We start from the raw sequence: 25553 nt of genomic DNA on the forward strand, positions 1-25553 counted from the left end.
TTTGAGTTCATTATTGACTAATGCATTCTTAGACTAGTTTTGCCTACTAGAAAAATTTATAATACAAGGTAAGATACAAAATTTATGACATATTTGCACTGCATACTGGCTACTAAATAACAGAGCAAATTATAGGGGTTTTGGTTGGTTTTTAAATGATAAACTATCACATTGCCATCTCTAGGACTGGGCAGGCTGCCTGTGTTAGAAATACGATCTTTTAGATCATAATCTACCCAAACATGCTCCTCTCTTAATCCTAACAGTTTGATGGGAACCAGTGAGACATTTAAAACAACAAAAACCCCGAAATTGTTTCTTTGACAAGTTACAAATTAAGCTAGATGATTCTTTTTTAGCATACGCCAGTTTGAGAATGTCAGGCCCAGTACCATAACAAGGTGGTCATTCAGACGCAGAGAGATAGCTTGGTACTGGAAGAATGAATGGCAGAACTGGAAATTAAGCTGTCTGTCCAGTGACACAAACACACACACCCCAAAAACTGCAGCTGTGACCCAGCCCATTATATTCCAGTTAAAAATTCTGACTGATCAGCTGCAAGAAGGAAGCCTTCATTTCACTGAGGTTGCTTTTCAGCAATCCTATAAAACAGATAGGTGTAACACAATAAAATGTATTTTGCATTTCCTTAAATATGGTAGGTAGGCTGGAAACTAATATTACATAGACAAGCAGTTCTTACAATTCTTACTAAATTTTTAGCCAATGTGACAGAAGTGACCCACAAAACATTTAGGCTACAGAAGACAGCAGATTAAGCTCATTTACTTTCAGAGAAAAAAAAAGAAAAATTCTTTTTAGTTGTCTTTGAGAGCTGGATCCCCCGTGTACACTTAGGCAGTGCCATGCCAGCGCTTAGGGGTTTTTTGGTAGAGCCCCACAAAGAGGATTTTCTTTTCTCTTTTAATGAGAAACACCACCAGGTTATTACTTTCAGGCATCTAGATGCCATGATCTCTGATGCAGCAATGCCAAATAAATACCGTAGGGTTAGCAGAAAGAGGCAAACCAAAGAAAAAATGCTGTGCTTAGTAAGGATTAAAATTCCCAAGGTGATTTCAAGATTATGTAAGCCCTCTGAGAAGAAAAAGCATAGAAGAGGTGTCAGTATTCCATTAACAATGCACTTATCCATCATCAGCTGGAAATACTACAGCACATGGCATCTTGTTAATATCAGAATCACTCATTTGATTACAAAATAGATTTTCACCCTGCAAACTGAAGTGAATCTTAAGCTTTGGGAACATCATAGCATGTTGGACACTGTCACACAGGCCATTATGGTTTTAACGCACAAGCTAAGCAGCAGCATTGCTACATTTCAGAGAGAGACTGGAAAGCTGCGTTTGAATAGCAGCATGAAACTGTTCAATTAAGGACTTTTTTTTAAAGAATTATTGAACTGATTAAATTTAATGTCAGGCTTGAAATTAAATACCCAAACGTATTTAAAAAAAAAAAAAAAAAAGAGCGCTACTTTAGTGTCTCACAGTACCTCTCAGCTTTATCATGAGTTCCATATAGACAGAAGTCAGGAGAAGGCAAAGCAATGGGGGAGAGCAATCAACGCAAACCGGATCAACAGTTCTGGTATGGAGACTAAAGCTAGTGGAAATGATTCAGAGCGCCACAGTTATGCTTCATGCACTAGAAAAACATCAGCCATCACTTTATGAGGAAAAAGGGAAATGAGAAGCAGAACTGGTATTATAGGGAAACTCTATTAATAAAGGCAACAGCCCTTCAGGTAAGGACGTTTCTGTAATGGCTATCCCTTTTGTCTCTTTAGAGTCATTCTTTTTGGGTTTTACACAATTAAAAAAGCTTCACTGATATTGGAACATTTACCAGCTCTATAGCTTCCTTATGTGTTAAAAAGCATACAAACCCTACAACCTAGTGTAACATTTACATGGCTTGTTAAAGGTCAGCAGCAAACAGTCATGAAAGCAAAGAGGCAGTGGTAGATTACCTTTTGAAAGTGAAAGCAGGAAAGAATCACTAAAAATAAAGGGGGAAAAAAAAAATGTCAGAAGTCCAGTAGCAGCAAGTGGTGAGAAGAAATTAAACCATCCTACCCTGCCAGGCATCCTCGTTCTTCTCCTGCAAATATCAAAGCTTTTATCATGAAGCTGTCAAATACCAAGACATTGTTTATCATGGAATAGGCAAGTGCAAAATTCAGTGATAGAATTTTCATATTCTGTAATGGTATATTTATACAAATAAAGGGAAGCTCTCTTATAATTAAATACAAATTACAAAAAAAAAAAATCACACAGGACCTCCATTAATTTTGATATGAAGTCCAGTATATTTGATATCATTTCTGTATTCATTTCCTAGTATGCCAAAGTCTTCTTTTTTTAGTAACAGCACAGCAGACACTGACAGGGAGCAGCCAGTCTCAGAAGAGGCATTTGAGACTTAGGGGGTCCTGTGAAATTAACATAAAAAACAGTTTTGATTTGGTGAGATAAATACAGCAATAAGATAGGTCTTTTTCAAAGAGATTACCAGTTACATTTAAAATACGTGTCATTAGAGAAAAATCCCTAGACATGAGAAAGGCAACACACATTTTGTTTTGAGCTGAGGACTTGATCAGTTTGCCCGTACTGACTTATATTACGTTATGGTCATTGAGGTTTCCTCTGCAACCAACCAGGCCAGAGTCCTGTGAAGAGCTACACTACAATGTCACCATTTGCCGTCTTGGGAAAGAGGAAAGGAAAAAAATATCAACATATTATTTACTCATTTCAGCTCCTTAAACCACCATCAACATGCCTCTACTTTGTCATCCTTCCAGAAAGAGGACGCAAACTTTGGCAGATACCACAGGTTTTGTGTAACAGGTTTACACCTGCCCATTTTAAAGACTCCTGAATGAAGAAGCTGAGATACCAAGCAAATCCCAAATGAGCCAGCAACAGAACTGCAAAGGTATCACTGGAGCGATGACTCGCTGCCCAGCTACGCAAGCCTCTTAAACAAACCCTCAACTCCTGAAGCTTTCTGCCCCAAGGTATCCCCTCTGTTTGAACGACATCCTGGCTGGGCTCCTGAATCTCATAAAGCAAATAGGTATCACAGACCATACCATTTCATGTTTGCTTTGGTCTGCAGTGTACCAGTAGCTAATATCAATTAAAATCTCCGGTAGACCAAGATCTAGAGAGACATAATAGTGTACTTCAAGCTTTTACTAAACAAAGCCGGGGAAAAACAACACAAAGATGCAGAGTCTACCTCAGCTGAGCTACTAGTTCTCTGGAAAGCCCACAAAAATGTTAATCCAGCAGAAGAAACCGTGTTTTAGAGATTCTTTTCATTCACTGGGAATTGATTATACTGAATTTCAGGAGGATCCTCTAAAGAACCCTATAGCATCTAGTAGTGGCTACCCACCTTTACATGGGCTTCGCCTACTAGCACAAGAAGTGCCTGAACAGCAAGACTGCATTGGCAGAAATGGTTTGCGTGACAGTTCTCAAAGCATTTGTGTGCTGGAACGGCAGTTCAGCACATAAGCTGATAAGGTTAGAACTGAAAAGTACTTTGCTCTACTGAGGCCAATATCCTCACGCTTGTCTTTCTCACCCCTCTCTCCTGCTCTATTTATGGATGCTTTGCCATCACTATGATATCTGACACGTAATTTGGTTGTTTCCTGAATACATTTTTGGTCAGTAGCAAAGAACTGCAGAACAGAAGCACTATCACCATCTGTCCTGACATGAAACCTGCCTACATGCTCCAACAGATAGCACAACTCATAATGGATGACCCTGGAATAGTCTGCTAATATGGTGACTGTTTAGCGACCAGAGCCAGTGAGTAGCTTGTTTGTGCTTGAAAAAACCCTTGGGTTTACAAACCCTCTTGTTACAATTTTCACTACAGGCGCTCTCCTCCTTTTACTCACCATCTGAATTCTAGGGTTTGGTTTGGTTTTTTTTTTTTTTTTAATCTCTGATGTTCACTGACAGAAGATTTCATTGTGTTTGCATATTTTGAAATACAATAAGCTGACAATGTTAATGTTATAATCTTTAGCATCAGTTCAACTATCTCATTCTTCCCTTCCTGTATTTCCCACTCTCGCCCCAAAGCCATCCATGAGGAAAAAAGTAGTTGTGAAAACTGATCTGTCTGCAATATTTTGAAACAAAAGCTGAATATAACTTCCCCTTCTAAAGGGCTGGCTGTTACTACTTTCAAGGACATCCACGTGACAAGACAGTTGTACAAAACAGATTCAGCATATAAGGATCATGACAGTTGAGGAAGCTACAGATAGAAGGAACATATCTGCAAGCAAAAGATCCATAAAACTGCGTTATGGGAAAAAGAGCATGAGTGGGATTAGTGGGGCACAATGTTCTTCACTGCTTCCCCCCCTGCCCCTTTGAATTCTTTCAAGCAAAGCCACAGTTACTCCTTTTCCTTGTGATTTGAGAAGATTTCAGACAGTAGAGGAAATTCATGACTCAAGTTTCATACAATTCAGTAACCTTTCCCCATCCTACTGTTACACATACATCATTCACATGTTAGAGTGCAAGAATGAAAAGGAAAATATTTCTTCAGCTAACTCTGTGGCTGATGGCACTCTGCTCCTGTCAGTGTGGCAAATGGAGTCTACCACAGCGTACTGATCTGTATTGAGAGAGAAATTACTCCTGCCCATCAGTCACAGAATGGATGAGGTACAAAATCCATTCCCATGATGAATAAATCAGAGTTAAAAAAGGTCAGGATGTCTTCAGTGTCTGCTGGGGACAAACCTCATTTAAGGTTATTACATTCTTGTCAAAATCTTGACCAGAGTCAGTTTACCTACCTCTTTCTTCCCTTCCTGTATTTCCTTCCTCCTTTTCCTAAAGTCACTCAGCTTTGCACGTATTTACTGCTTTACTTTTTAACACCACCTTGTTTTCTCTAACAAAGTAGGGTATCTTGCCATGTTACAATGAAGACAGCTTTAAGATCAAATAGTGTCCACTCCAAACTTAGCACTGGAAATTCAAAAATACATGGAGTGAGGCTCACCCCTCAAACCCTCCCTTTAAAGAGTGCGAAACTCCTAGTTGTCCAACAAGAGATTGATTCCTACATCTGAAGGGCTGGACATCTAAAAGGAAAAATCTGACCACAATTTTTAGACACGAGAGCTAAATCTGCAGTTAAAAGTTGTTGTGCCATTCAAAGACTATCCTTCCCCTATTTATCAGTTGTAACAGCCCAAATACATCCTAGGCACTCCAAGCAGGGTTAAAGATCGTTTTCTTGTCAACTCATTTCTCACAGATCCATTTTCCAGTGTGGCAGAGAGATGTGATTTAGCTCAAGTGACCATCTGAGAACAAAAGCTTGTTCAGGACAAACTGAGGGCAGGGGATGGTTGGCTTCTCTGAACTAAAAGCTTTCTCATGATCTCAAATCAAACCTATGACTACTAATGGACTCCAACTAGGTCCTTCTGAGAGGCTGCCAGAATATTTTTTTCCAAGCTGTCCTTGCAGGACCCTCCTTATCTCCATCCGAAGTCCTGAATTTTTGTGTGCTGCAAGAAGAAGAGAAGTCAGGTGAAAAAACACTCTTGTTCTTTTACTCTGAAAACACTTTTTAGCCAGAAGCTACTATAAATTCACAGGTCATTTAAAAGAACTGCTGATATGTCACGGAGACTCCAACTATTTGGAAACACCCTTATTTGTTCCGTACTTTAAGTGTCTTTACAGATCTCTCTTTCTGGCTGTAACTCATGACAGCAGCAGGAAAATGTGTATGTGTGTCCTGTCCCAGCAGTTCACTTGCTGCTGCTGCTGCTGTTTTCCCTCTAGTCACAGTCCATGATCTGCAAGCATAAAATTTGTTCCTCTGGAAAAAAAAAATCATTCCAAACAAAAGGACTAAAATCTCAACTTGGGAATTAGCAGGTACATTTAAAGATTCCCCCCCCCCGGCACCTGCCTCAAAGAAAAAGAAAGCAGATACTAGTGTTCACGAAGAACAAGATAGCTTTGCACAAGGCCTGCTTACCCCTTCCCCAAAATACTTTCTAACAGATTCTCAGAGTCAAGAATCAATCAAGGAACTACTCTGCCTCAGGAATAAATCAGCAGGCAAACTGGAAGAAAAGCATTCAGCTGCAGAGCTGACAAAACGAGAACAGCCCTGCCACAGCCACAGGAGCTGTGCACTGGAGCAACCACAGCTCGCCCCATCGGGGGCTGAGAGTCGCCACTTTCCCGCACCTCTTCCCGTGGCTCTCCCTTCCAGGAGGAGCTAACAGGGGCCCTCTGACGCCACCCAACTCTGGGCTACACCACATGATGTATATCAGCAGTTCCAGACGAGAGGATTTGTGCGTTTTTACAAGCATTGCACATCTGTCTGGAAACAGGTCAGAGGGCCCATTTTGCTTTAGGTGCAATTGAAAGTGCTCACTGAAATCAGCAGAAGGCTTCTTGTTACACTGTGAAGCACACTTCAGGTCTGAAAATAAAGCTAAGGGTTACCAAGACTTCAACGGCTATTGTGCACGCTACAGTTTTCACTCCTTTGGATATTTAGTACCCATAAACCTAGTTCCCTGTCTGGGTAACGCCTCCTTTAAAGACACTCCGCTGCTGACTGGGAAATGTGGAATGGTTTCCACACCAAGGACCCCAACAAGAGAGGGAAGGTTAAAAACCTTACAATAAAGAGGCAACTGAGAAGGGAACTAGAGGGAAAAGAAGCTTTGCTAACTCTTCAAGTTTTATTTGTGAAATTAATTAGTTAATTATAAAATAAGAAAGTCCAGACACATTCTTGATGTCCTGGAATTTAACTCATAGAAACAACAAACATAAGCTTGTGATATAATAAAAAAGGCCGCTCCGTTACTCTAATCGCATCTGTCACCACAGGCTTCAGCCAGACCTCGGCAGGCGGACGAACGTCTCGGCCAGCCCTTGGCAGCCCTCTGCTGGGCTGTCCCCAACAGCAGCACAGCGGGCACAGCTCCCCGGAAGCAGGAGAATGGAAAATCCCCATGGATGGAGAGCATTTTCATTCCGGATGGCAGGAACACCACGCTGCCGAGAGGCGCCGATAACCGCAGAAGAACAGCAGCTCACACCACAGCGATCACCGCAGGGCAGTCTGCTTGAACAATGCAACTCTAATTTGGCATTTGCCATTCCCAAATTTTGTCAGGAGTGTTTTAACTGCACAAGACAGCTGAAGAAAATGTTTAAAAATAAATATTTGTGAATACAGTACCGAACTCAAAAGTTGCCGACGCGAGATCCGTACAAAAGTCGGTAAGGCCTAACCCGGCTGAGTCCCTCAGGGCAGGCTGCTCAGGCTCCTCCCCGTGGTGCACTTGGCAGTCGGCTTCTCAATTTAGTTTTAAGTGTTTGTTTTTAATCGCACATGTCAGCATGCCGGGTGGTTAACTTACAATGTGTCACACACAACAAGAACAAGCCTCCCAGTTAATCAAATACCAACAAAACGTCTCATGTCGTATTAATGATACTTGGATCGGAGCCAGGAGGAGTAAGTTTGAAAGCCAAGATCCCTCTCCTTTCCTCACTATCTTAATTATTGTGCTACACTGAAGTTGCCAGAAACACCGACATCAGAAGATGACCGCCTGCACACTATCAGAAAAGAGGTTTTTAACGATGCCTGCGGCTGCACCTCTCTTCCTCGCTAAAACAACGAAGCAGCTAGGAGAGCCCCACAGCACATACTGGACCCAAAGCCTGTCCTTACGTTCCATACAAGCTCACATGCGTGCTACAGGCTCTACTCAGCTGGACAACCCATCCTTCCATCTATATATAGTCCATGGGAACGATGTGAATGTTAACTCACTCCGGCTATGTCCACACGTTCTCCAGGAAGACCCACTGTCTCTCTTTGGGTGCTCTGCTGCTTTTGCAGTAGGAACCAAACACACACGGCCGTGCAGTGGGGCAAAACTGGTAACGTGCAATCAGGGCTGAATGTAGGAACATCTCTTTCAGTAGCTGTGTGGGTACACATTGAGCTTAAACCAATGACCAAACTGTATTTCAATTACAGCTGGGTTCAGCTAATCAAAATCTTTTAAACATCTGCAGATCTCACAGGAAACAGATTTCTTTACATAACGTAAAGGAGATTTTTAGGCAATATTCAGACTTGGTAAATGTGTTTTTTCCTTTTCCAACGTAAAGGTACAAGATCCATAGACTGGAAGAACTTACCCACTTCCCTGATTAAATAAGTCAAATATTTTGAGCAAAAAACAGCCCTCAAGATGCTAGGAACAAAATACTGCAATAACAGTAACAATAACATTCTCAAGCTATAAAAACACTAAACCAAACTTGCAGCCACAATTTGCATTTCCCAGAGCGAGCCCTAACTTTAACGTATTGTAATAACATTGTATTAAATCTTGGGGGTTTATTCTTTGGCTTTTGGAGGGATGAGTGAGAGGTACTGGGCACTTTACACAATCACACTTTCCAGTACTGAGTACATACAAATGGCTTAACCATGACTTGAGGATGACTTCACATAATTAGCCAGAATTATTCCAATTTTGTATTCAAGAGATACAGGAACTTTCTAGGGGAAAAACAAACTAATAAAAAAATAAAATCCAGAACACACCACCACACAGAAATCTCTGGAGGTCTGGAGCAGGGGGGAAGGAAACAACCAACAATCTTGGACTTTGAACTTCTGCATAGGGCAGAACCTTTATTATAATAACTTTTTTTTTTATTATGCCTTTACAATAAAATTTAAGTTCCAGAAAAGTAAACACAGTAGAAGTCAACATCATTACCAGTTTCTTTCTTAGAGTCTTAAATGGATGAACAGGTATTTTGGCGAATGGCTCACACAGCTACATTGTAAACTGTTCATCTCTTGCCTACCTCTTGAACACCTCTCACTTACTCCAAAGATCAGGTCTCCGGTGCTAGAAAATAAAATTTGTTATAGTTCAAGACTACAAATCCGTTCTTTCTACTGTAAGAAGATTCCAAGACATTCTTTTAACAATCCCAGATCCTAAGACCCTCTCACAATTCACAGAAATGTCATGGCCAAATTTTTAGCATTACTTCCAAACAGGATTTAGTATTTTATATGAACAATAGTTATGTTCTTTCCTTTTGGATATGATCTGAAAAGAGACATTAATTTTTCATAATACAAGACCCAAAAATATAAAGCCACCTAAAATTTTTGCAGCAGGTATATCCTACTGAATGTTACATACTTTTCGCAAAAACTGAGAACAGTAGTATGTTAGTGGCACAGAGAGGGCATAACAAAGAACACAGAAGAAAACATAAGATTTAGCCTTAGCTAAACTCTTTCTGACCAGGCAAGTGTCAGCTGGGTAGAAAGAGGAGAGATCCCTCATAATATACCAAAGAAGTGTATTACAATGGCTTGAGAATCCTCCACATTAATAAGGAACATACTTGTCTTCACTGTGATCAGAAAATAAATAAGACAGAGAATTCCACACACACATACTAGTGCAAGACTGTTCTCTATTAAAAAATACTCGAGAGTTCTACCCAATTTCAAAGTAGATGAAGATTTTCTTTTTCTAGAATACTATCCCAGAGGGCAAGAAAATTGACAGAAAATCCCTCACTTTTACAGCTCATCCTTAGGTTCATAAACAGCTTTGAAAAGAAACCTACTCTTCAGAGTAAGATTGTTTTTGTGATCCAAAACGATCAGTCCAGGAGAGGCCAGATTGGTGCAATAGTGCAATCATACTCGTAATCAAAGTAGTGGCTCAAATTGTTCACAAACAACTGAAATCAAGACAGGCACCAGGTTGAGACTACAGATGTTTATGAAATGTTAACTGGGCATTTCACTCGGTTCTGAGGCAGAATTAACAGCCTCATGTACCGACCTTATGATTTAATTGCCTGCCATAATACTCTGATAGTTTAGCAGTTCAAGATATCATCATTGTTAACACACTGATATACCGATTCAATTTCACTCCTGACCTGGATTTACTGCATTGCTCATTCTTATTTAGTACTTCAGACTGTAGCTGTGAGTGAGACTTGTGTGCCTCTTTTTTTAGACCGTTAGGAACAAATAAGAACCACTTTCTTTTTCAGCTTTCGAACAGGATTGGTAACTACAAGTCCAAAAGATTTATTTAAAAACAACTGGCTGCATCTCTATGTTAATGTATTTGCCTCAAAATGAAAAATACATTGTGAAAGAATATACATTCTGTTACACTTGATAATTTTACACTTCTCTAATTAGTACAAAAACAGTCACAAATGTCTGCCACTTCAGCCAGGTAATAAGATATGCTGCTTTCACTCGCAAAACAGAATTCTGTCACTCCTGCAGTTCAAAACCCTATTGCTAGAATTCACATTCACTAGTAACTGATAAAGATGTATCTTCTGACAGAAGCTTCCCACTGGCCCTTCACCTTGAAATGTCTTTACATTTGGATGATGCACATTACTTATAGTTACTGTGCCAAGGCGAACGGCAAAACTATTGTTGCCCCATCCTATGTGCAAACACCCTCAGGGAAAATCAGACAGTTATTGACTCACTTCACAACGTTATTGTATTAACAAGATCCACTGATAAGAGGTTTCCCACACTTAAGTTACAAGAACCTTTCTTCTGGAATCCGCCAGGCACTTGGAGGCTATTTATGCTGCCATTAACAGCATATGCTGTGCACACATACAACACTTAGTGACAGAATGATTTGCAGGGCATGGAGTAGGCTAGAGAAAAGGGATGCTGAGCTGTCAAAGTAACATCTCATTATATCATATGAAAATAGTGAAGAGGAAAGAATAGGGCAGAGGGAGAAGTGGAATAAAAACAATTTAAATAGCTTTCATGCTGTTTCTAGGAGACCATGTAACATAGCTGCTGAACGGAACATGCCCGTTGTCAGGAGCAAGCATACAGCAGCAGTAATACAGAAGGGCTGGGGGAGTGAAAGAGGAAAAAAGGGGTACACACAGACACTAGTTGAGTATTATTCCCATTTCAGATTGCTGATTTCCCCCAGAGAACACAACTAAATAAAATATGATGAAGCCAATATAGCCACTGGGGAATTTAAACAAAGAAGAATCTCAGCTTTTACTAAAACGATGATAATAAATTAAACAGAAACAAAACATCAGAACTTGGATAGATGTGAAAGTGTTTTACAGCTCTACCAGAAATACTGAGGTAGACTTTGTGCACAAGACAGAGCTGACACTCCAGGTCATTTCTTTTGCAGAAACAAGAACTCTTTTGGCCAACAGAAGAGTATGGCTGCACGGAATCTGTGCCTTAAAGAGAGACAGATGATACTGAAATGTTGCTCTTCAGCCTCAGGCCATTTACAGAAGTAGCTCAGGAAATGTTTTTACAGATGAGAGGACACGCCAGGTACATAAAGTCCCAGCTCCAAAGAACAGACACCCTCATTGCTAATGTCTTTCTCTGCTTTTTAAGAAACCTGCCTTTCTATTTGAAGTTATCTGACAAGTCCAATCACCTTTTTGAGGACTCAAAAAAAAAAAAAAAAAAAAAAAAAGCCTGGCAAGTTATATATCAGGCAAAGTTTTGTATTATTTATACATTATGATCACATTTTCTGTTTCCATTTTCAAGTATCTTCTACCTCTAAAAGCCTAAAAAGTTACAATTTGCTTTTTCACCATCCTCATTTATAAATAGGAACAGTCATTTCTGCTTCATACACAAAGAATACTATGGTTCAAGGAAGGCCAAACTACTTGACTAGTGCCACAGAATAAGTCAACAGTAGAGCTAGGAACGGATTATAGCTGTTCCAGTTCCCAGTCTTTTGCTTTAGTTATAAGACCACAGAACTGCAGAGGTGAATCCAGGCTGAGAACGTTGCCAACTGGCCATTAGACAAAAAAAGCAGACCATTTAAAGAGCTCCTCTGTAGAAGGATTTGACTGTTGGACCCCTCATGATGTAGCATACTGAAGAGAGTGATCTGACTTGGGAAAGCAGAAGAGGGCTTAGTAGATACCATAGTTTTGCACTGCCAGCCTCACAGAACTTCAAGGTACTAGTCTCGTAGACTACATACACACAATACTTACGTATGTATGTAGCAGATGACATTAAGTGCCACAGGCAACTTTAATAAAGTTACTTTATACCAGAAAAAGCAACAGTTTTTAGTACAGAGCTTAACACTGAAAGGAAATGGAATTGCTATTAACTGCACCATTTTCCAAGGGGATTTTTTGCGGTTATTTGGATACAGGCAGTTTGGAGACAAACATACTAAACATTACTTGCAACAACAAGATGCAAAACACGGTGCAGCTCAAGTTTGCAGCATTTAAATCTTCGTATGGCAATTACTACAGCAAACATTTGGCCCAACAATAAAACTTTGTCTCTGATGGAAACTGTTCTCTCTAAAGAATACTTTAAGCAAACTAATTGGAAAAGTGCCACCCATTCATCAAAACTGGATCTGTTTATAGGAATACACCTTTTCAAAGTTAGACACCTATATCATGGACTTGAACTGAATGTCTCATCTCACATGAGATACCTAAACAGGCATGTTGTTCTGGCATCTGCTGGCTTCAATAAATTGCCATGTTCTTGTAAGACAATACCCCAACATGAAGATAAAAGTCTAATTAATTTCAGAAATTTCCAAGGCATGGTAGTATCTCAACTGAAATAGAGCTGTACTTTTGTGTGTGTGTGTGTGAGTGTGTTAGATCTGTACAGATAATATGTCTAGGTAAAATACTTGTATCCAAAGTCAATCCTGAATGAGTAGTCCACAAAACTCCCACATACTTTGGATCGGAGATTCCCAACTGTGGATAAGGAGTCCTAAAGCTTCCTACAGAAGCATGCAATATACTTTTATCTTGCAGAAGATATAAAACAGCAGAAAAGGCTATATGCCTCCATGGAGACAGATTATAAGGCTCACACAAGATACTATGTTCTAAATTGGTGCAAATCATCTGATTTACAGTAGCTATCCGTGTGTGCTCTTTACCCACAGCAAGTGTAAAACAATTTGAATTAGGAACACCACAGTTATTTGGAAAGTAAATTTCCCAAGATTTGTTATATACTGCAGAGCTGCTAAGACCCATTGCTTTTAATAAAGCTTTACTCCACAAGGCCCAATCTGTCTGCAATAAAGAAGGAACATCTCTGCTAGGTCTGAAAACTGCGGAAGAGATAGCAGACGGTTCAGACACAAGACTCAGGCTTATTGCCAAATTGGTCATAGTAGGTTAGCTGATAAAATCTTAATGCTTAATACTTAAAGTCTATGGAAGAAAGAACTGGTTTGTAAACTCCCAAGAGGGAGTTTACTACTGCTGTTAATGAATGACATAGCTTTTCAACCAGACCGTACCACCTTGCACTAAGCTTTAGTATACTCAGTACTAGTTAGCAATGTAAGACCAAAAGAAACTACAGCCATACCCCAGTACCTACCAAGGATGCATTCCCGAAATGCATAACATTTAGCAGTTTGACAGAGTAAAGCTACTTTTCCCATAAGAATTCATGTAATAAAGGGGGGACATATGCAGGAACTTCAGAAAGAGACTTTAAATACACAGAGATAGTACATATGAGGTAGAGCATCACAGAATGGCTGAGGTTGGGAGGGACCTCTGGAGGTCATCTGGTCAATCCCCCCCCCCGCCCACCATTCAAGCAGAGTCACTTAGAACAGGCTACCCAGGACCATGTTCAGACTAGATATAAGGAAGAAATTTTTTACGATGAGGATGGTGAAACACTGAACCGGTTGCCAAGAGAGGTGGTAGATGCCCCATCCCTGGAAACATTCAAGGTCAGGTTGGATGGGGCTCTGACCAACCTGATCTAGTTGAAGATGTCCCTGTTCATTGCAGGGGGCTTGGACTAGGTGACCTTTAAAGGTCCCTTCCAACCCAAACTATTCTATGATTCTACGATTCTACATCCAGATGGCTTTTGAATATCTCCAAGGTGGGAGACTCCACAACCTCTCTGGGCAACCCATTCCAGTGCTGGGTCACCCTCACAATGAAAAAGTGTTCCCTTATGTTCAGTTGTTTCAGTTTGTGTCCATTGCCTCCTGTTCTGTCACTGGGCACCACTGAAAAGGGCCTGGCTCCATCTTCTTTACACCCTCCCCTCACGTATTTTTATACATTGATTAAGATCCCTTGATCCTTCTCTTCTCCAGGCTGGACACCCTCTCCTCATAAGAGAGGTGTACCAGTCCTCTAATCATCTTCATGGCCCTTTGCTGGACTCTTTCCAGTATGTCCATGTCTCTTATACTGTGCAGCCCAGAACTGGACACAGTACTTCAGGTGTGGCCTCACCAGTGCTGAATAAAGGGGAAGGATCACCTCCCTCAACCTACTGGCAACAGGATGGAGAAGCAGGAGTGAGGTCAGGGTCACTGATTCATCAAATAGGAGAGATCAGGATCTGAGTCGTCCAACAAAGGAGATGCTGGCATTTCATAATGGATCAGATTTCATTGCTATCACTTTCCTTGAGTAATTTAATGGAAAAGGACAGAAAAGCGAGGTGATGATAACAATTAACAGTGCACTGTATTAAATGATCAGCAACAGAACTCTGAAGTGGTGGATAAAGAAGCAACAGATACAGCAAGGTGTTGCTGTATTTGGGTAACTAAATCTAGCTCTCTCACTACAATCAGACTGCCATTTAACAGCAAACATTTGAAATCACATAGAATGTACCTGAAAGTAGCTCAGTGCTCGAACACGTGGCAACACAGATCAGCCGTGCTGAACCTCTTGCCAAGAAGAAAGTGTTTCATACCATTTAAAACAGACCCGCTCCTCTCCAGAGCTCGCTGCCCTTTACCGTTTGGTGATGGTGAATCTGCCGTACACACAGCCTTCCCTGTGAAGTGTTAAGCACACTAGCCTGAGCAGTACTCCAAATGCTAATTACTACTGCTCCCCCGCACTTGCCTTTTAACTGGGGGGGGGGGGGGGGGGGGAAGTATGTTAACAAGATCGAAGAGAAAGGGAAGATGAAGTGGGAATAAAAAAAAAAAAAAAAAAAAAAAAACCACGTGAATTGGGCAGATGGATCATGAAGTCAAGAGGTAAAATATCATTAGGGGATAAACAGCCTTCCTGAGGCAGAAAGTGTGGAAAGCTTCCCTTGTAATATCACAAAGTAGCTTATGGGAAAGGAGTTAATAGGTTTAAATACTTTCTCTTGTTCACTGGGATGTGTGCAAGAGATGTTTGAAATCTGGGCTTCAGGCAGCCGGAGCCCATTAAAGCAGCGGGAGCGGGGCTGCCCGGCCAAGAGCGGCCGGCCGGGCCGGCGGGCGGCATTGCCGGGCCTGCAGCGCCCTCCCGCGGCCGCAGCCTGCAGCCCGGGAAGCACTCCCTCCCGCCTGCCCGCCAGCTCTGATCCCGCAGGCACAAAAACCTTTTCACACACGGCTATAGCCTCGGCCTCACTGACCAGACTTTGCTTTCTCCACGCCATTTCAAGACGGGGCACAGTATAGCAACGCCATCGATAATAACGCATCTTCATTACAGAATAAAAAGCCCTTTTTGCTAGCTAATATCACTTACAAGATCTTATACCAGCTGTACTTTTTACTCATTTACTCTGTTGACTTAAATATAAAAAAGCTAACTTTGACAGCAGATAAAATAAATGGATTCAGGCTACACACAGATACTAGCCTCTGCCTTGGTTACCTTTCAAGGATTTCCTGGTTAATCTGCTTTTTAAACCACAAAACTTTCTCTTGTCTCAAATACTGACAGGCTGCCACACTGCATCTGAAACCAACGTTTGCTATTCTATACCACTTGTTACCCACACATACACTTATTCAATTTAGTTATGTACATGACGGACTTGTAAAATTGTCCCTTTATTTGTAGAAGGCCATACGGCAACACCTTTAAGAAACATGACAATCCCTGAAGGCTAACCTTTTATTTTACTGCAATATTTATACAGTACAGTGCTTCCAATTCCTCTCCTTTCAGGAGGGGAGTAAATACACAGTGCAAGCTAGAAAATGAAGTCACTATGATGCAATCTGGTGAAATAATGGCTTGTGCTAGAAAGACACAGACTCTGGAGAGCTTTCCATCCCTTATGCGCTCATTACCAGAAGGCAAGCAGGCATGGTCTCCAATTCATAGATCCCAGGAAACAAGACTGCAGTAGTCATGACAACATGGTTTATTTATTTATTGCAAAGCATTTGATTTAACTAGGAAAGTGCTATCAGAAGAAACCAGAAATCAGTAGAAGAGCAACAACAAGAAGATAGTGCTGAATGGCATTTAATAGTAAAAGAACTTCAGAGATCTATTTCTTTCATGAGGTATTTGCAATCACTCCTGCAACTACATGATCTTTATAGTAATTCTGGCTGGCCTATGTTGGTAGACAGCAGCTTCTAAGGAAGACTCCTGTTACTCAGCTCCACTAACATACAGAGCCAGCTATAAGTTCAGCATAATCCTGATGGCTCTCTTTCAGGAGCAATTTTCCCCACATCTTCTCCCAAGCAGTCTCTAGTTTCAGTTGTGCTCTCAATACCTCACCTATTTTGCTACTCTTAACGTCACTGTAAATTTCAAAAGTACATACTGAGCTCAGACTTTAAAAGAACTCACAGTATCTACTGTACCACTGCTTAACCAAATCAACTCAACTCTTACAGTTCTTTTTCCTCACACCAGCAAAGCGGGCATATCTGGAGCACATACTTCTCCCCGACCACTCAATAAGTCACAGACAGAAATGGAATATTAATACTGACATTCTTCATCACCATTCAAACCAGCAAGGTTGCAGGCAGAAGAAAATACTTGCAATTACAAAAACTTGGTCTGCAAAAATACTTAGCCATATTAAAAACCCTTCTGATTACACAATTCAAAGCCATAGTTCAAAATCTGACTATTCCTGATAAACTGATGAGACAAGATGATCTCCTGTGTTTTACATTCCAGGATATGCTCTCTAGGCTCATGCAATCATCAGCTCAGGCTAGTGACCAGAATTCTTACTTCAACAATGCATTGTCATTACATGCTGACTTGGCATTACTTACAAAGAAAGAGGGGGAAAAAAAGAAAAAAAAAAAAAATCAAGAATATATCCTCTGTGTATATATATAGTAATCACAACATCTTCCACATTTATTTCCTTCTGGCTTTATAGGAGTTGCAAAAAGAAACGTGCCTTTCACTTACCTCTGTATACTGTAATTGCCAACACAGAGTATATGAAATGGCAGAACAAGAAATTACAACTTAACGAGAAAACTATAACAGAATGCTCAACAAGAAGGATGGAGCAGCAAATTCCTGAAACCATCTACTTGGTTCATATTCCCTTTAGGAATGTCTGTCAGCATAAATGCTCTATCAGCATCTTACTTTCTTAAAGGAAAAATACAAAACACACTTAGGTTTCCCAGAGACATGTGATGGAATTTTAACAGTAAGTTGCTAATAAGAATCTCAGCACTCTCTGGGTTAAGCTGTCCACAATGATTATGAGCCATTATGTTTTAAAAGTCACTGAACTGGAGACAAAGCTCAAAACGTGTCATCACTTGCGGCAATGTTAGCAGCTTCTACTCAAAAGAAAGCAACACCTATTTTGTTGCATATATACAATGTCTGCAACATTTACACAGTGGGAAAAATCCGTTCCCTGTATAAACCCAGGGCATGTCATTGCAAACAAGGTTTTTAATTAAAATTGGCATTTTTGAGCCTCCTAGTGACTGACAGCATCTCACTGCCTCCTCCTCAGATGGCTAAACTGGCTTCCAAGAGAGACAGTAGAAAGAAACAAAATCACTAGAATATCTAACTTTGACAAGTCTCTGCTGGGGACAATTTCAATAGCAGACGCTGCAGAGAGAGGTAAGGAGAGAATAGAGGACTGCTTAGGAAGTCTTCCCTAATGAAGGCTCAAAACATCACAAACAAGACAGTAGAGGGGGCATTTTATTCCTAAGCCTACAGATAGGATGATCAAGCAGGACAATTTTAATCAGAAATCATATTGTTAAAGAGAATTCAGAACAATGTCCACACTTCAGTGGGTGCAGCTTTCTTGAATGCAAAAGTAGGCTTAGAGGCTGGCTAGACCTCTGGCTGGGAGGTTGGCTCAGCTGTCAGCATTGACAAAGCTTTATCCCTCTCAGAAAATAGGCAGACGTAGGCTCTCAAGTCAGATAGAGACAGATAAATAAGACTTCCTTGGCCAGAACATTTTCCTCAATTTAACGCAAAGAGTTTATATTGACTGCTAGTACTGTACCTTCAGGAGGCTCTTCCCGCAGATGAGGAGGCAATTCTTCACTTGTTGTCTCAGTTTCATCTTCCACCATCTGTGTTTCTAAGCTAGGTCCCTGCAGAACAGAACAGCAAGAGGAGTTAAATTGGAGAAAGTCAGAAAGGAACCACTGAAATAATTACAAGATTAGATAATATGCAAGACAGTAAGGACACAAGGAGCTCACTTTAGCTGATGAGAAAGAAAGCTGCTGGGAGATTTGTTTGCAGTCGAATTACTTACAGGAAGGGGGAGGAAGAAAAAAAAAAGGACTCTTCAAGCTAGCAAGCAAAGTTATAAGGGTCTAAGTAGACTAAAAACCAGGAACTGAATGGTGAAGCACAATTTCTAAATTACTATTTCTAAAACACACAATGCAATAATAAATTCAAATCCCCATTTACCAAGGGTGGCAGCAGATTCGCCATCACTTGGAATTTTCAGGAAAAAAAAAATCCAATCTTTGATTTGTCTTACCAAGACTAGATTCTGAAATGTCTGTGGCCTGTTAATACAGAAGGAGATCAGTATGAGTTACACTAATGGTCCCACATCTCATTTTTCAAAGGAAGACAAAGCAAGCTGGTTTACTTCTAACCCATCCAGGTCCACTGACCATGTAGTCTTCCCCTACGTGCCCCTATACATGCATTTGTGCCTGCATGTGTAACAAGCTAAACTAACCACTCCTGAAAAACTAACAGATTGCCCTCCGAAGTTTTGCATTTCCACTTTCCAGCCTTCAGGATCTTGGAAAGAGCCTGCAACATTGCTGCTGGAAAGATGTGAGCAGAGTTATCAGATTTGTAGACTTAGAGAGCATTCACTTGTATTTAAGGCTGCTGAACTCACTTTGCGCACACAGTATTTTCATGACTTGTGGAGCTATAAAAGTATAGTTGCTTTTTCAGTTTCAAACTATCAAAGAAAAAAAAACCAATACTGTCTGCTCCTCCCCCCCCCCCCTTTTTTCTCTTTAAAGTAACAGCAGAGTAAACACTAGGCATAGCTACAGAGCTCCTTAAAAAAAACTAATCAATTTTCTTCTTTTGGAATGCTAGTACAGTCAAGAGTGAAATCAGAAACTTAGCAGTCATTAGGAAACGAGGGTTTTGTGCACTTTGAAAACATGAATGGGTTTGTAGTCTGAACTATCTGAAAATGTGTATTAACATATGCAGCTGGAAGGTTACAGAAGCCAGCTTAAACACTCGTACATCAACAGCTTGCAAGATTTTATTATTTGAACTCAAGAAGAAAAAGGGCTCATAGCATTAAAGCTGCAGGATTTATTTTCATACTTTCCAAACCCTGTGACTGCAACGTTGCCTCCAACAGCACTGCATACTTTCTCTGTTTCCTCATTTTGCACATTATAAAGACTAACACACTTTTTAAATTTCTTCCTTTGCACATGTAGCTTACATTTTCATCCATTCCCCATTTTTTCAACAAAACGGACATGAAAACAAGGAGTACCACCACATGGTTTTCAAGAGTCTGATAGCAGGGAAAAACAGACCACCCAGGTGAAGCGTACAAGTCTACCGTGTTAATGCCACCATCGCAACCTTGATTTCTGCCATCCGTGACTATGCAAGCTTTACCTAAGCTATTTACCTATTTCTCCTCATTTAAAAACACCTGGTATCAATACTGCCTAGCTTTGGTCAATGAACAGTTCAAACATTAAGTCATGCCTTTTAGTAGCTATCATGGAAAGGAGAAAAAAATATTTTTATCACAGGGTACAGATGAGAAAGTAGTAAGTTGCCTGACTTAGTCCAATTAAAAATCAAACCCAGGAGTCAGCTATCAACACTGAGGTCGAAGCATCTCCTCACTTCACCTAAATAATGTGATCGAGATTTTAAGAATGTGTAAACAATTCTGGATAGGAGCAACAAATTGAATATAGAGTATGTATTTGAGTAAGTTTCTACATCAACCACAGGCAATATATTTATATACATTTCTTTCCTACCCATTAATGCTACAGAGAGAGAAAGGAGAAGATGAGGCTACAATAGTATACCAAATCAGAACGTTTATTTTCATATAAAAGATGTAGACGTAGGACATGAAGTACCAGTATTTGCCTTGCAAGCATTCTGAACAACAACTATAAGAACTCCTAAACTAGAAGTGGTCTCGAATCCAAATCCTTTGCATGTACTTTCCAGTTTGCAACACTAAAATTATTTAATTAAAAAAAAAGTAACAGAACCCTCTGCACAAGGCAAAGCTTAAGTCCTTACTAACTATATGCTGCCCAAGAAGACAATCCGACTTCCATGGACTAAGGAAAAAACAGTAAGAAAAACATTGTCTTTCCTTCTTCAAAATAGTCAGTAGTCTCACTTTACTACCATGAGACAAACCTGCTCAGTGGCTTCTCCCAACAACAGTCCATGACAGTGATGCTCCTTTGGGTTACAGTTGTCATCTACTTAAATACAAAGAGGATGCAAAATGCTATCAAAAGTGAGTGGTGGCATTATGGTTTTTTTTCCTTATGCATGAACTACTACTCAGTGTTCAGTAGCAACACAACTCTCCAGTATGGTGGTTATCATTGACAATACTTACCCTGAAATAAAGGTTTATCTTAGTTGAAGGTCAACTTTAGCCCTAAGCTAGTATTAACAAATCCAGCTGTGAGGAAAACAGAGCCCACTACAAACCACTATGAAGTCCATGGCTGAGATGCTGTTTGCCATCACCTAATTCCCTCCAACTCAAAACTTTAACACTTGCTACTGGAATCGCACAGAAGAAGAATACACAATCCAAGATTACTACTTTTACAGAAGTATCTAACTCAATATCTAACAGAAATGGCCAGAATTTCTGAAGATTTTTTTCACTACTCAAAAACAATCACAACACAGCATATTTTGAACTGTATTTGGTATGTATTTCCTGTATTTTTTGAGAATCTTCCCCAAAAAACAGTGAAAAAAACTGATTCACAAATTCATTTCAAAATTTAATATTAAAAATTGAAAACACAGTCTAGACTGAAAACACTAGTCTTGACATAGCATGTCAAGTAACCACAAACTTAACTTTTCCAAGAATTGTTTTGCAAGAAACCTTGAAATCTCGAGATTTCCTAGTTCCTAAAATGAAGTTAGAAATGTTTTCTATAGAATAACCCAAGTTCTTATCTCGTTGATATCACTATATATAATCACCTATAATACAGGGAGCTTCTAGGAGAAGTAGTCTGTGTTTACCAGACTTCAGCATATCAATTTAATCATTGAGACCAGTGAATAAGTGTGCACAGAGATGAGATCCTAGGTTCTCGTACCCATATCTAGAAGTAATACTTAAGGCTCAAACACTGACAGGTGTTATTAACAAGATTACAAAGTCTCTTTACAATGGCTTTGTATCTTATATTAGCACATCCATTGCTTTTTTTAGTTATATCTGCTGAGTTCAATTCACCAGGTCTGCTGCAAGCTTGGTAATCAATACTTAAGATACCTGCAGTTGCGGCAGCACAGTGATCTACAGCAATCAAAAATTCCAGGAAACTGTCTTCTAAGAAGATTTATAACTAAGTTATAGTTAAAGTTGTTGGTCTCAACTTGTTGGTTTTGTTTTGTTGGTTTTTTTTTTTTACACTATTATTTCAAGAATGAGGCATCAGTTACATTTGTTTTTTCATTCTTAAGGATCTTTGACAGATGAATAGGGGAATGGGATGCACACAACTGTGTAACTTATTGGCTTACAGATAAGCAGCCATGCAGTGTCCAGCAATTCTATAATAATCTTTTTGAGCTGCAGCCATGGCAGAAGTAATGCACACAGATGCTGCTTTTGCTTTGATGCTCCCTCTAGGAGCACCTAGGATGCAGGAAGATCTATCAACAGTTCAGAAACATCAGTAAATTATTAACTGTACAATATTCTTTCAATTATTTAGGGTTTATATAGCCTTTTTAATTGAGAATGTGGTTCCATTCCTCACTTGAGCCATTGGAGAAGCACAGATTTAAACAGGTATTATTACAGGAACATTTAGGTTATGGCTCAGAGCCTATGAACATATAACTAAGAAAAACCCCTTGGCTCTCCAGAGACAGTCCCCTGCTCTCACAAGCAAGCACATGGTACAATTCCTTTCAGCAATTGATGAGTTTCTGACTATAAGTGCTATTAAGATTTAGTGGCAATTTTTATATGTCTATATTTTTTTATACATAAAACATGTTTATATTTTAAAACAAGATTAAGCTGACCAGAAACAAGTCAACTCAAGCAGAGGCAATACCCACCCTTCCAAACTGAAGTTATGGATGTGCCAATTCCAAGGTAGTTCACTCTGTCCCTCCCAACAGTTTCAATGAACTACAAGGATGCTGAAAAGCTTTGTATAAACACAGCAAATGATAAAGATCAAGAGAAAAAACCTACAGGGATTCTCACAGAAACTGCCCAAGGAACATATTATCCTATGTTCTAATCACACTGTATGACTACTGACCTTACAGTGCATTTAACCCAAACATTAAGGGCTGCTGTGACCCGGTAAATTAATGTTCGTTTGCTGTCTTACACTGTGTTTCATAGAAGGCTATGTATTTATGGACAGAGAGGGCTGCCAGTATTGAACTAAACAAGTCTGACAAATCACCTACAAGCATTTCAGACTACACCTCATGCTTTTCCATGGGATACAACACTTTTGAGAATAATTCTGACCAGAACTTCAGTGATATGCTCCTATTTTCAGTATATTTAAAGACTGTATATGTTACAAGTGCTGTGATAAATCCATGCATGACACAAAGAAGGTTCCTATCCAGTGAGGGTCAGTACTTTCCACAAGGTATATGTTTATGACACTGAAACGAAGAGCTGCATTTATCACATTTGTATTAACAACTTATTTCAGCATGGTCAATCATAAAAACAGCCTATACTATCTCTAGTCTCAGCAGAGTATTAAATACTCAAAAAACCCACATAGTTCAGGAGCAATCCCAACACCAGGTAACCATTATCGGCCCATTTTGCACCTAAGTAAACAGTGACATGAGACTGTCACTGCAAATGGCCCAACAGGGAAGTAAACTCTGGAAATGGCTAAGCTTTCTAAAAAGTCCCTACAGACCATTTTGAAACAACCAAAAAAACCCTACCCTGCACCACCACCACTTTTAGACCTTTTAGACTCTACTTTTGTATTTAGCACTAAATTAATTACAGTATATAATCTTAAACCGAAGTAGAATCTATCAATTGACTGTTCACTGAGCCAGGATTAGGGTAATGAACAGCAAAAAATAAAACCCCAAAACAAAGGCCAACAAGGGCAACAAGGGGTGGGGAGCAGAATCAAAGATAAAAAAAGAATCTATCCTATGAAAAATTATTGAAATTGAATGAGTTTGGGGCAAATAACTTCAATTTCCTTCAGTTTATGACTACTAATAGAAGGACACTTTACTGCTGTTCCCAACCAAGGGGAAGCACATATCTTACAGTTCTGTTCCTTCTTGCCATTCCTACTCAACCCCTAGAAACACAGTATTCTTTAAAAAAAAAAAAGAAATCCCCCACATAAGAAAAAACAAAAGAAAACTCACAACATGAATACTCTTCTCCATTATACCAAATTTTATTAGTAATCATTTCCCCTTTGCAGAACAGAAGCTGGAGGAATGTAAAGCCCACAGTCACGATTTCAGCAGCAGTTTAGTGTCTCAGTTCTGAGACTACCCTTTGGAAATTATTCTAAAATCTGCAGCTTTAGCTACTACTTTCCCTCTGCATTTTCAAGTGAAGATGGTATTTATTTCCTGACCTAGATCTTCGTATTTCCATTCTTCCTCCTGAACACTTTACTCCAGTTTTTCCTTTCTGACATTCATCTTCACATTCATTTCCATTCTGGACTTGAGCCTAGAATCTCACTTCTATTCACTGGTCAAAACTGCCTCATTCCTCGTAAAGCCTCTCCTTAAGAGCCCACAAGGTCAGACCTACTTCATTCTATGCAAATCTTCAACTGCCAGCCTAAATCACACGTCCTCTGTCCTGCCTACCACTGACTTTCAGACCTGGTATTCTATGTAGGCACAATTCCAATAAAGCAATTTAGCAGAGAAAAATCAGCAGCAGCACAGGCTTCACCCCTCCACATCTGTGATTTCACTCGTAAGCTTTCCCAGCACAGGTCCAACACCTTTTTTATATAGCATCAAATACATCTCAACTGCTAACTGCAAAGGATAGATGCATCCCTAAAGAATTACAAGACTCAGTGGGTCTGTGGGAAGAAACAAGTGAAGTAATCCCCAAGTATAGGACAGTTTAAGTGCTTTGGGAAACTACAATGATATTTTTAAAGTATCTTAGTGAAACCATTGACTATTTTTGCATTATGTTTAAAGAATGTTTATTGCATGCCCACAAGACTAAAAACCACAGTGTTTCCTGCACATTTGCATACTTTGCCCCTTCCTAAAACCACGAAAACCCCAGCTCTTCTCATCCCAGGTTCACTTCCTCCAAATGGGTGAGAGATGATACATATTATGACTGGGCTGAATGTGTGCAGATGCCAAACGGCTTGTCAGATTCAGTGATAATGAAGCTAACCTTCATCAGGCTTTCCTACAATGACATCATTTATGACAGTGTTAATTTAGGATCTCTCCTCTAACCAGTCACAGTTATGAAGTTCCTCAGAACTTATCTTTGATATTTCACGTTTAATCAAATTAAATTATTCCATCTTCCACATTTGAAAGTGGCTTGTGGCTCAGAGAGTCCTTTCTGCTTCTACACAATTACATAAAGCCTCAATTCCTACAGAAAACAAAGGGTTGGTTTGTTTAAAAAAAAAAGGGGGGGGGGGCGCGCAGGGATTTTAGACAAGCAGACACTAGCTAGGTAGTTCAACATGACTCCCTTTTCCAGAGAGCTGAGGGCCTACAGGTACTTAACTTCAGCTGAAGCACATAACTACCCAACCATCTCCTTACAGACTACTGCTCAGATAACCACGCTCAGACAGTGGAAACAAGTTTAAAACTATCACTGTACCTTTGTCAGGCAGGTATCTGTGGCAGCTGCAGCTTTTACTTCAGCAATGAATTTTC

At 39.9% G+C, this 25553-nt stretch overlaps 1 protein-coding gene across 3 annotated transcripts in view; it reads right to left on the minus strand.

Annotated features, from left to right (window-relative positions):
- The window catches only part of LOC127016994 (transmembrane protein 263-like), a 207694-nt gene that overhangs the window by 174713 nt on the left and 7428 nt on the right, over positions 1 to 25553 (minus strand). For all 3 annotated transcript variants that reach the window (XR_007766535.1, XM_050897864.1, XM_050897863.1), the window contains exon 2: positions 18415 to 18505. Coding sequence is in view for 2 of the 3 variants with exons in the window: in XM_050897864.1 (XP_050753821.1) it covers positions 18415 to 18505 (91 nt within the window). In the remaining variant the exon portion in view is untranslated. The remainder of the gene's footprint in view (positions 1 to 18414; positions 18506 to 25553) is intronic.

Source organism: Gymnogyps californianus, chromosome 5 (genome assembly GCF_018139145.2).
Source record: "Gymnogyps californianus isolate 813 chromosome 5, ASM1813914v2, whole genome shotgun sequence".
NCBI lineage: Eukaryota > Metazoa > Chordata > Aves > Accipitriformes > Cathartidae > Gymnogyps > Gymnogyps californianus.